Here is a 12,696-nt window from a genome sequence, read left to right as displayed (position 1 = left end):
CGAGTAGTGATTTCACTATTAAACAATCCAAGACTCGCTACTGTACTTTCTAAATAAATTGTAAGAATGTAAGACTACCTCTTTGTTAACCATAGAAACGATCACTTATTAATGTATATAAAGCTTAATTAGTACATACTAAACTACCTCATCTCTACCATTACTATTAACCCCTCTGATGGACTATTTTAGATTTTTTTAGTTTTTTTATTGTAATAATTTGTAACTTAAAGATATTTTGGATGGAAAAAAAAATTACAATTGTTTTCTATCACTATAATTTTGTTATTACAAAACAAGGTAAAATATATTTAATCTTAATTCCAATAAAAGCAACATATATATACAATTTATAACTTTATATATATGTGGATTTTTTGCATGGAGACATTGGAGACAGCTGTTGCTAGTTAATATTTGTCTAGTTATACCAAACAAAGCAACGGCCATCTATAAACCGATCCCACGCCATCGTGTGTGTATCACTGTTGCTCGTCGCTTTCGATTCTACTCCCTGCACAGCCATACTTTACAACCCATCATCTTTGGGAGACATACATACACTATTTACGTTCACGTTTGTACCTTTCAACTGTAGTCTCCGAGATCCCTCAACAAACAAAGATTAATGCTGATATTAATACTTGTCTAACTATACTTAGAGAAAGTGTCTGGTGTTCGAAGCCGACCATGCATGCTATCCTTCCTAGATCTAACATTAGAAAAGATATAGTAAAGTTTAGTCTTAATCTGATGCCTAGGAAATAGAGAATGTACTGCGATCGTGATGCTAAGGCGTTGGTCATTAAGCAAATCTATCTATCATCGCGGGTCACGAGGAGTCGTAGATCATGCATACACACAAATCTTATCTAACGGTAGTTTATGAACCTATTAGCACGCCGTGATTCACGCTCACTTTTCACTCTCTTCCTTCCACTTCGCCTTTCTCATGATCACTCACCACCGTCTCGAGACGCCAAAATTTACCCCCCCAAATAAAGCCCACTTCCCTATCTCGGCCTTCTCCTCTCCTAAAACCACTCCCCGCCCCACCTTCCTCTTCCCTTCCCACTTCCCACTTCCCCCATTCCCCATTCCCCATTCCCCATTCCCCATTCTCTCTCCTCCATTTCCTCCCCTCCGAAATCCCAAATCGATCTGCTTCTCCTAAATACTCCACCTCACCGCTAGAAGCAGATCACCATTTACAAATAAAACTCTAAAAAAAAATGAGGACCCGATCCATCCTTTACATATCCATCTTAATTACCTTGGCGATCCTATCCTCGTCGGCTCCTCCGTTCGCCTCAGCGAAGCTGACGACGGCGTATTACCAGCGCAGCTGCCCCCGTGCGGAGCAGATCGTGTCGGACGTGGTGACAAGCAAGCAGATCACGAACCCCACCACGGCGGCCGGCACGCTCCGGCTCTTCTTCCACGACTGCTTCGTCGGCGGCTGCGACGCCTCCGTCCTCGTATCCACCACCGCCTTCAACCGCGCCGAGCGCGACGCTGACATTAATCTCTCCCTACCCGGCGACGCCTTCGACGCCGTCGTCCGCGCCAAAACCGCCCTCGAGCTGCAGTGCCCCGGGATTGTCTCCTGCGCCGATATCCTCGCCCTCGCCACCCGCGACCTCGTCTCCATGCTCGGTGGGCCCTTCTACACCGTCCGCCTCGGCCGCAAGGACGCCCTCTCCTCCCGCTCCGCTTCCGTCGACGGGAACCTCCCGCGCCCGAACATGACGGCAACACAAATGGCCACCATCTTCGGCTCCAAGGGATTCTCCGTCCGCGAGATGGTCGCCCTCTCCGGCGCGCACACTGTGGGGTTCTCTCACTGCAAGGAGTTCGCGGATCGGATCTACAACTACAACAACAAAGGCCCGAACGCCTTCGACCCGGCGCTGAACCCCAAATACGCCCAAGCCCTACAAAAAGCGTGCGCGAATTTCGCCAAAGACGCCACTATTTCCACCTTCAATGACATCATGACCCCCGGGAAGTTCGACAACCTCTACTTCCAGAACCTGGCCAAGGGTTTGGGCTTGCTCGCTTCGGACCACGCGCTCCTGTCGGATCCGAGGACAAAGCCCTTCGTCGACTTGTACGCGGCGAACCAGGCGGCGTTTTTCGAGGATTTCGCCAAGGCAATGCAGAAGCTGAGCATTTACGGGGTGAAGACAGGGAGGAGAGGGGAGGTGAGGAGGAGATGCGATGCGTTTAATAGCATGTCGACTTGATGTTGTGAGGTGACGGGGTTGCGTTATTATGTTAATTTGTTGTTGTTCGACGTTGGTATGTCTTTTGGTATTTTTGTTATTGTTAATGTTGGAGGGTGGGGGGAGAAGCGTCATGGTGTCTTATTTTATTATTCTGGGAGGAGAGTAGAGTGGAGATGGGCGTAGTTGTGGAATTGGGGGGATCCCAGAGAGCGAGAGAGTAAATACTATTGTGATCGTGATCATATTCTTATATCACAAATTTAATATAATCGTTTTGAGGGTTGCTTCAGTGGCATAAAATTAAATTTTTATCGATCAGTTTGATGAAGATTTAATAGTTAAGATCTTTAAGAGTATAATAAGAATGAAATATATTATCATATATATATTATTAATTAAGAATAATATATGTATATCAAAATAAGGGTACAGATGTCTTTTATAATTAACTTATAAAAATTTAATTACATTTTATCTTTTTAATTATTTTTTATTATTTACATATATCTTTTATTAGTTTAAAATTGATTTAAATTAAATTTTAATAGATAGAGATAGAGAATTATATTTAAATTAAAGTTTATCTCCAAATAATCAAATTTAAATTATTTAATATTAAATAATATCTCCTATAATTAAAGTATAATTATATTTAAAAGAGAAATCTTAATGGAAGAAAAAAAATATATAGAGCACTTCTGTACCGTAAAACACGCATAATTAAATCCTTTTAATTAATATATTCTTTTTCTTACGTAGTGTAACATCGGATATAAAAACTGACTATTATAGCCATTAAATTAAAATTTTAATTTTTAAAGGTGTATTAAAGTATTTGAAAATTGTTTTATACTTTCTTGACTTTTTTTGGTCATGAAATGAATCGCTGTTGTTCATTGTATTATTCCATTGTCAGTGGCCGGCAGGCAATCTGTGGCGAATAAACGATGTTGTCATGCATCAGACGTGACAAATCTGTAGACGGACTTGCCAGTGATATCGTGTAATGGCAGGCATGCACACTGCGGCATTTATTTGATTGAATGACTCACTGCATCAAAACCGTGGTCTCAAGAGGGATTGGGTGGCCCTCGTGACTCGATTCCAAGCCCCCTCGATCCAAAGAAACAGATGTCTTTCAACTCTTTTTGACTGTTTTCTATGGACAAATAGGTAACTCATAGCAGTATATAACAACAAAAAGGGGGCTGATTTCTACCAGCTTTTACCTTGCATTTTTGTAGCTTTTTAGACTTGGAAAAAACATACCAGCTGGTGTAGCTTAAAACAACGGTAACGTAGTAGTTATCAAGCATGCCGTAAAAATGGACACATTCAAAGTTTGGAGCCTTTCTAGGTGATGCTTTGCTTCAAGCTGATGGCATCGGTTTCCTCTGATCGTTACTCTTCTTTGTATGTAGAACGCAGCTGATGGCACTTCTCTTATGGTTCTATCAGCAAACATAGCGAACTGTAACGTTCCTTATATTCTGCTCCTCCAAATGATCTATCACGCTGGTAATAAATATAGCAAGGCAAGAATAATACCTAGCAATAGGGGGAAAAAAAGAAAAGCTTAGCAGCAGCAGCGGCAGGAAAGAATAAGGACTTAATTATGGAGGTGGACTAACATACTAGAATTTTATCATATACATGCAGAAGCAATCGCTTTCTGAACTAAAAGGTGCATGAGGACCAAAAACGCCAGAAACCTTTCTTTACATCATTTCTGATCCCGTGCAAGTTCCACTCTTTCCAGGAAACAAATTGTAGCAATAAAGGAGGAAAATAAAACAAATAAAAGTAACAAGATTAAGGCAGGGATGAGCAAACTTAAGCAAGCCGCCTTTGTTACTCAATTCAGTGCAATCCTATAGATGAGGAACAATGGGTAGTAAGCACGAGCAAATAAGTTTCAGAAACTCTACATAACTGCACTATTACTTACTTTGTAAATCAACAGGGCTTCCTCTTGTCCATCTTCAAGCGGATGTTGAACCATATCTTCTTTTTTGGCCGATCCCTTGACTTCTTTTCCTTTCTATGGTGATCTCCGTCACTTTTGGACCCCCTCGAGGATGTTCTAACTTTGCTGCTACTAGAACTCCGCTTCAGAAGTGGGTTGGCGGTGTACGAGGCATGAATTTCATTCCTTTCCTTGATAAGATCATCTATCTACAGAAGTCCAGACAGAGGAAAAAAGTGTCAAAGGTTAGAGAGCATAAAACTATGCCAGACAAGTAGATCTTCTCCTGCTGAACCTACTTCTTGCATTTCCTGGGCGTATCTGCTGGTCATCTCAGTAAATTTGGCCAACACCTGCCACATTCCTTTATGTTAGAGTTTGGAAGGAGATTTGGAAAAAAAAAGGTAAGCAGATTGAAGAGGCGAGAACAAACATCTCTGTATTCAGACTCAAATTTTGAGAGTTCTGCCCTCTTGGTCAATAACTTTGCCTCCACGGTTTGGAGCTTTTCCTTTTCTGCTGGAAATGGTTCAGCACACATAACCTCTATAGTGTAACTCACACTTTTAAAGAAGTTGTCACCTGAATTGACATAGGTATGAATAAATGTTCCAATGTGGCATAGCTATATAAATTATTAGTTAGAGAATGCAGCGAACAACTGGTTGTAATACAAGGAACATACCATAAACAGCAAATATATGAGTTCCTGCTTTCAGCTCATTTATTTCACATGGTTGGAAACCATCCAATTTTTTGAAGAATGCAGTGTCAGGATCCTTAGCAGCTGCAATCTGGAGGAATGGAACTTCTGTAATAAGAAAAGGTCTGCAAGCGAAGCACTTTGACCAGTTGAAATTCACTTAAAACTGTGGACTTACCGAAGTACTTTGGTCAAATCGATACACAGGAAAACCAAGAAAGAACATCCCACTAGAGGTAACTTTTCCAGTTTTTGCACTGTCTTCCTGCAGCAGACTTGAAGTTAGACAAGAACATATGTACTACTACCAATTATCATATTGACTCACAAATAGTTGGGAAAAGAAAATAAGCAGCATAACTATTATATCAGATATTTTTACAGAAAATGGCAACCTGCAATGCAAGGCTCAGTCCACCAGTTTCCTCTTTCTCAAAGTACAGCAACTGAAAAAAGAAAAAAGAATTGTGGTTTAGTTAAATTTCCAGTTATTGATAGCACAATTTTGACAATAAATCCGGCAAACATGCAGAAATTCCTGGAAAAAAAAATTAATTTAGATCCACAAGCATATGCAGCAAGGAAATACTCCTTCACACAAGCATATGCAACAAGTAATTTCAATAATTATGCATATCCATCATGAGACAATGTGCAAGGCAACAGAGCTCATCAAATTCTTGAAACAGATAAAGATCCTTCCCACTAGATTGAAAAGAGAGATTGAGGATGACGGAAGTTGTGTCATGGCAAGAAGACTGAAACATATATCTTAGTGCAGTACAAATTTGAGCATTACTTTTGCTGAAACTATCAAACAGCTTTTAGCAAACACAACTTACAGAAGTATGTTCCTTCCCTTAAAGACATTCTCTTATGTGTAATTTCATGCATCATAAGCACACGAGGTTAATGCAAAGATGTGGATAATCCCAGTATTTCATAAATACCAGTGTTGTTCAGAAGATGATTACCTCAGAATAAAAATGTCAGAAATGATGGAAAATTTCATATAAAACTCCAGAAAGGCATGCAAATCTATATTAGAATATGTTTTGAAAAGCTGTCGTACAACCTTGAATTTGCTTCTATCAGCTGATTGCACTCGACACACAAATCCCATCTGGACTTCCTTTTCTGTTATTTCCACAGAATAAAAATGAGCAGACTGCTTTTCCACCTGTCAACATTGGAATACTTAATCGTTAAATAACTCCGTGCAGAAACTTGCAAAGAGAATACAGTATTGTCTAACCTTCCTAGAAAGAGATTGTCCCAACTGAAGCGGACGAACAATGACCATGCCATTCAGCGCCTCCTCCAAAACAGTTGCTGACACAGTTGTTTTTATTGGTACACCGAGTTTACTAATAGGCATACAAGAGAATATGTGGATTAGAAAAATGTTTATGTAAAGTTGAGAATTACCAATGGATGATAAACATGTAAGTACATACTGCCTGTACCTAAAGAGAGCAGCAAACATTGTGTTCACAGTATTTAAGCTTGATAAGTCAAGCTCCAATTCTTGGCTATCAGATTCAATGCCCTGGTTAACAGGTATTGATTTAGTACAAGGATATGAATAGGGGTATACAATAGACTACAAATGGCAGAAGTTTTACAGCCAAAAGCAGATATAATTGTGACAAAGAAATGCAAAGCATTATAGCACTGTAAAATTCAGTACACCAGCCTAGTGGTTAGTAAGAAAAAAGACCGTGGCATATCATGAACATTACATACACATAAAAAAATTACCTCAAATCCAGATGAATCATATTGACGTCGTTTATCAGGATCGGACAAAATATTATATGAGAAAGTAACCTCCTTAAATACATCAGCTGCTACAGGGTCATTTGCATTTTTGTCTGGATGGTACCTGCATAATCAGAAGCTCAAAACTTTCTCATTTTCTCCATCAGACCTTCATTAAGGAGCAAATGAATCTGAAAAATTATCACTAAATTTTAGTTGTAAGCACGCCAATCTTGTTTTGCTTACAAATCCTATTCTGCTTTCCATCTCATAACAACAACTTCCACCCTGACTGCTGGATCAAGCATTTAATTATTTAAGTATTGTTTTTCACAGTTATTGATATCCAAACTTACTAATCTGGCCAGATTTTAGCATTATTCCAAGAGAAATATTAATATTAAAGACAGAAGAATACTGAAAGCAATATCTTCGCAACTGGTACAAGGAAGAAATATCACAGGCAAATCCACTAATCCAAAAATATTAGGTGAATGGATCTGTTAAACCTAGTGCGTAATCAGCACAGTGAGCTCGTTCAAAGTGTACAAGTCAGGGAGAGCAGGATATATGCAAAAGTGCAAAAAAGATCACAAAACATCAACTTGTCATGTTTTTGTTGATTACTTAATAACAAGTCATCACTACTGATTAGTGAGTTAAGCTCAGTACTGCAGTCACAAAATTTTCCTTCTTTCTACCACTCCTTTCATCTTTTTTCTAGATATCCCAGGATTGCGCTACAGACACCATGATAGCAGTTAAGTAATCCTCATTTTATATTCTCATTCAAATTTGCCTCCTAAATTACAATACATAGACTTAAGTTACGCACAAATACAAAACAACAGATCTGCAAGAGGAGAGAAACAAGCAAACAGCAATCTAAAGAAACACTACGTAAATTTAAACAAGACGAATCAGAGAGGAATCTTTACTTGAGAGCCATTCTCCGGTACGCGCCCTTGATCTCCTGATCCGTGGCATTGCGGCCGACGCCAAGTACTTCGTACGGATCCTTCCTCTGGTGCAGCGGCTGCTTCCCCGCCGCATCCCCCTTCTTCTCCGACCTGGAAGAAGAGGATCCCGAATCGGGCATCCTCTCCCTCGTTCCCTGCCTCTCTCTCTTTCTCTCTATCTCTCTCTCACTAACAAATAAAAACCAACAACCCTAACCCTCAAAGCTCAGATCCTACAGAGACCCTCCTCACAAAGCGAATCCACATCGAAGCCACCCATCTCCCCTTCGATATCCAACCGTTCCACAGAGCTCGTGCTACTCGAAAATGGAGGAACTGGGTTGGAACAAGGAAGAGGAGAGGCGAAGCCAAGAACTCGGGAAGGAAGGATTCGCAAAAATTAGGAAGGGAGGAGAGGAGTTGTGGTGTTCCACCGGTGCAGTGCATTTGGTTAAACTGTCCCTATCCCTCCCATTTGGCCCTATGGTCCGTCCGCATAGGCTCAATACTTCTATGAGGAAGGTACTCCGACCGTCCGATGAAACTAATTCCTAAGCATGGACGGTATACATATGATGTCGCATATAAAATATTTTATGGGGGTAGGGATTGCGTTAGTTGTGCCAACGAGGTTTGAATTGTCACTGGGTTGGTGGTCCCCTTTATGGTTCAACAACTAGGGAAGATCTGGACCGTCCAACAGCGTATCTAGATCTTTGAAAGCAAACCGGGCAGTTGGATTGATTGGATTTCCTTCTTGTCTTTTTCTAATTAAGATTTTGCCAGCCACGTGTCATGTTAGGTGGTGGCTCTGGCTCTCCGTAGCATATCTCATGTTAGATCTCTTTTAGGGATTTATTACTATGCTAAATTTATTGTTTACTATGTGACAAAGATTTTTATAAATATTCTACATTTATGGGATCCATGCATATATTAGGATTTTTTTTTTAATTGATCAAACTGGGCCTTCTCAAAAATTTAATTACCTAAAAAAAATTAATTACTTAAATTAATATTAAAATATGTCTTCTTTTTTAACGTAAGATATAAAGCGTCGTAAAATGTTGATCTCATTAGTATTTTATTCATATAATAAGTACATAGGGTGAGAAAATTACTGAATAGTTTATATTTATCTATTAATTAGATGAACTAGAGAAAAAAAAAATGAGAAATAAAAATCATATTAGAACCGGATAAACTAAAAAATATATATTAAATTTACATATAAATAAGATAAAAAAATATTTATATATTAAATCATTAGTATTTTATTTTAACATTAAACACTGACTGTATTTAATATTTTTTATTGATAAAAAATAGATTTATTTTAAGTAACAAATTTATGAGTTAGGGCCATTTGGGTAATAAGCTTGTGTGAGAAACCATAGTTGGGTCAAAATCTCTATATATTAAACAACAGCATAAGATATTTTATAATTGAGACAAGGACATTTCATCATAAAATTGAGACAAGGACACGCTATAATGTTTTTATTATTATATTTTGGGGTATATAACCCAAATCAATGAATTTGCTGTCCTTGTTATGTATTTTTTTTTTAATCTTTTCTTTGTCAAATCTCGGACTCATTCATTCATACATGCCTTGTTAGTTGTTCCTCGATGGTTACATCAAATTTATCCCTTGAACAAGAAAAGAAAACAGAGGAGAGAAAGAGAGATGGTGGTTTTATAGTTGTTTTACTTTGATGTAAAGAAAACAGAGGAGAGAAAGAGAGATGGTGGTTTTATAGTTGTTTTACTTTGATGTCAAAAGGTTGCAATAAACCTCTTTTTAATATCTAATTTAGTTTCTACTATCTAGAGTATGTATCTATTATAAAATGCATGCATTTATAGTTGTAGTATATAGAGATCTAAAATTCGAAATATATATATACATATATTGACAACAATACTTGGTCCACTCTTCCATAGATGAGCATTTTGATATGTTGTTAAATGAACTATTTCGAATGATATCCACTTTCTTCTCTGAAAATATTAATCTTATTAAACCACACAAATTTATTGTGAAGCCAATAAAGTTATCAATTGACTAGCAAACTTAGATAGATTTCAGAAATATTGATGTATTTAGTAAGTAGGTTTACAACTATGCTTCTTTGGTTTTTGAACTCCAATCTTAGTGGGGCTTTTTATAGCCGTAGAAACTAACCTAGCTTAAGCTCGGCCGGAGCCCAAAGCTAAGCCGTTTGAGCTTGAGCTCGGGCTAAGTCAAGCTTAGACATAGATGGGCCCTCAAAACGGGCTTTTAAAATCATCTTATTGTATCTTATTGGGTTGGTATTCATTAATATATGTGAGCTTGAGTTTTTTTTTTTTCCCCCAGAAAAATGAGGAGTTTAATAAGCTTTATAAAAAAAATAGTTGATAAGAAACAGAGGAAAAGAAAGTTTCTAATAATGTTATTCTTAATAAGTAATCATAACTTTATCAGTGTTTGATAAAAATTAGAAGTATTTGCCAAAAGAAGGTAAATTAAAGGAGAAAGTAAAATGGGATAAATTTAAAGACATTCAGTAGTTTGAGGGAGGCAGAGAAATTTATGAAGTTAATTTTTTTTTTCTATTTCCCATCAAGCAAAGAGGATTCCTACAAAAAATTTAAAAAAAAAAAAGATAGAAAAGGAAGTAAAATCAATCTTACTTTTAGAAGAGAAAAGAAAGGACCAGCTTTTCTAGTAAATGAAAAGATCCAAAATAATACCACCAGGGGTCCAGGAGTAAGCTCTTTCCAGTGATACAAAGATCTTCTCTTTTAATTATATATATATATATATATATATATATATATATATAAGACTGAAGACATAATATAATAAGCACCTGCCAACGTGGCACATTAGCAAAAGAAATGTCTAAAATATTAAAAGTATAAAACGCAAATGGTCACTCTCTAATTTTATAGGATAAATGATAAGAGGTAGTGATATTTAACAAGAGATATGTTGCAAGTCAATATTAATGTTTTTATACTATGTAAATATCAAGTCTCCAAATCATAAAAGAGCCACTGGGTTCTCGAATTTGAATTCTGGAAAGATCCATTTGATTCTAACTGCGACACTATTAAATTCTCACTGTAATATAAAAAAAATCTCAAGCCATTTAAAAAGGATACCACTCACACTCTGGATCTCTTAAAAAGGGAAGATCCAAATGGTGACCAGGAGATAGAAAGCCCTGAGATAAGGTGGAGCAGAACCCCCAATCATAGACCATTTAAAGGGAAGGAAAAATATTCTGAGGGGGAATGTGGAGTTCACTTTCCTTCAAACCTGCATCTTTTTCCTCAGTGGCTTTGCTAGCTTTCTCAAACCCTTTTGGGGCCCAAGGCACAAATTAGTACAAGGGAGTTCTCTGATGCATTCACACAGCTCAATTAAGTCTCCTTTCTTTCTCACACCTTTTAAGACATCCCACACAAACTTCTCACCCCCACAATGGCATAGGGCAGCTCACAACACTTCACACCTGAGAAAGAACATTAAAGAGCTATAACATTAATAATAGAGCTTTGGTGTGAAGAATAAAAGATCTCATATATGTTAAATAGGACACAGAGTCTCTGTAAAGCTATTGTTTTGTTTTTATTACTCTCTGTTTGTGGTGATACCAATGGAAAGATGTAATGGTTCGCTTGCTCTACAGTCCAGGAAATAATTTATCAAGATACCAATGTGATGAACATAAGGTGATTTTTTGCAAATATAAGAAAAAGAGAAGATAATTTCTGCAATAATACTGAAATATAGCTAATGGTAGGAATATCAACCCACATAAAGAATGCTTTTGATGTACTACATCAATAAGCCATTTGTACTGTATAAATCTTTGCCACCATATGCCAGAATGGCAGGATATTTTTAAGGTACCAAGCTCATGAAGAGTGTCCTACTTTGAGGACTAATTCAAATCTCAACAAGTTTGTATCACATCCCTGTAAGGCATGCAAGCCATCATGCTTGACACCAATTCTAATCCCACAAAGATCTCACCATGATCAAGTTGAAGATTTAAAGTAACTAGATACATGAGCTGGAGGAAGCAGTAGGAATCTTAACCTTGGCTTGGTCAAATAATTGAATAGGTGTGAGGAGAGAGGACAAGTTGTCTCACATGACCCTCTTGTCATTTAGAAGAAGCCTCTTCTTTTCAGTGAACAAGCTCCCATTTTAAAAATAAAAAAAAAATTCTTCTCCACCATCCACTAACTACCATGCCATGTGATACGACACTTGCTAACAACAGCAGAATGCACTAATATGATGTATTAAACCTATCAAAATAGGACTGGATGACATTTTTATGAAGCAAAAGAGACAGGATAACTAGAGCTTTGCTTTAAGCAAATACAACAGAAGGCAGTGGATGCCTCTTCCTTGCCTTCAAATGTTTAACAATGTATCACAGAGCAGAGCAAAAGCTTTAATAAAACTTAGTTTGATTGAGTTGAAAGTGTTGTATTTTGGTAGCATATTGCCATCCCACAGGCTTTTCTTATCTTAAAGCATGAGAAAAGTCTGGATCTAGATTGTTATTTTTCTTTTTCGTACAATTCTCGTTGTTCCTTTGTCAACACTTCCTTATTTCCTTGTTAACATATTTAGAGGTTGAAATAATCCTAATGGTGACAAAACATCAATGGTGAAAAATCCTTTCTCCACACAAAATCAAGTCTGAAATGGTCAAACAAATTAAAAAATTGATGGAGAATTATCCAAATCTGATGAATAAAGTACAGAATTCCTCAATCTTTAGGTCGATGTCAGGTTGGGCCTCAAGCCGTCTTTATCATCTATATCTTTCAAGAGAAGTGCAGGGATTCACTCATCTGAACTCTGAATTTAAAAGATAAAATCATACCACAACTTCTAAATGCCAATTTGCATCTAAATTGTTGAGAAGAGCAATTGATTTTGAGGCTTTCAGCAAACTCTGTATCATACGCTCTGTCGAAAAAAAAACTCTGCAGTGTTGTTGAGGAAACACAATACATAAAATAAGCTATAGAATAATTCCTTAATCCTTTATCAATCTTTTATAC

General features: G+C 37.4%; 2 protein-coding genes across 4 annotated transcripts; one reads left to right on the top strand and one right to left on the bottom strand.

Moving 5' to 3' along the window:
- Nucleotides 1-874: 874 nt before the first annotated feature.
- On the top strand, nt 875-2,533 carry LOC140799983 (peroxidase 31-like). The gene has a single exon (XM_073154589.1). The coding sequence runs from the start codon at nt 1,233-1,235 to the stop codon at nt 2,244-2,246; it is 1,014 nt and encodes a 337-aa protein (XP_073010690.1). The 5' UTR covers nt 875-1,232; the 3' UTR covers nt 2,247-2,533.
- An 886-nt stretch (nt 2,534-3,419) lies between these two features.
- On the bottom strand, nt 3,420-8,064 carry LOC140799951 (chaperone protein dnaJ 16-like). Of its 3 annotated transcripts, XR_012111127.1 has the most exons (13): nt 7,597-8,062; nt 6,659-6,782; nt 6,364-6,446; nt 6,153-6,264; nt 5,973-6,077; nt 5,293-5,343; nt 5,076-5,162; nt 4,880-4,988; nt 4,628-4,776; nt 4,494-4,547; nt 4,177-4,403; nt 3,864-4,099; nt 3,420-3,776 (listed from the first exon to the last, which is right to left on the bottom strand). XR_012111127.1 is itself a non-coding variant. In XM_073154528.1 (12 exons), exons 1-11 carry the CDS (start codon nt 7,755-7,757, stop codon nt 4,185-4,187), a joined length of 1,254 nt encoding a protein of 417 aa, XP_073010629.1. In that variant the 5' UTR covers nt 7,758-8,062; the 3' UTR covers nt 3,420-3,776; nt 4,177-4,184. The 3 variants fall into 3 exon arrangements, 2 of the variants coding, with proteins under 2 accessions (XP_073010629.1, XP_073010630.1); XM_073154528.1 differs by lacking the exon at nt 3,864-4,099; XM_073154529.1 differs by lacking the exon at nt 3,420-3,776 and having other exon boundaries at nt 3,819-4,099; nt 7,597-8,064.
- Between the last annotated feature and the right edge of the window lie 4,632 nt (nt 8,065-12,696).

Source organism: Typha latifolia, chromosome 13 (genome assembly GCF_019914945.1).
Source record: "Typha latifolia isolate L0001 chromosome 13, TyphaL0001v2, whole genome shotgun sequence".
Lineage (NCBI taxonomy): Eukaryota > Viridiplantae > Streptophyta > Magnoliopsida > Poales > Typhaceae > Typha > Typha latifolia.
The sequence above is the reverse complement of the archived record's forward strand: the minus strand, read 5'-3'. Positions and strand labels throughout refer to the sequence as shown.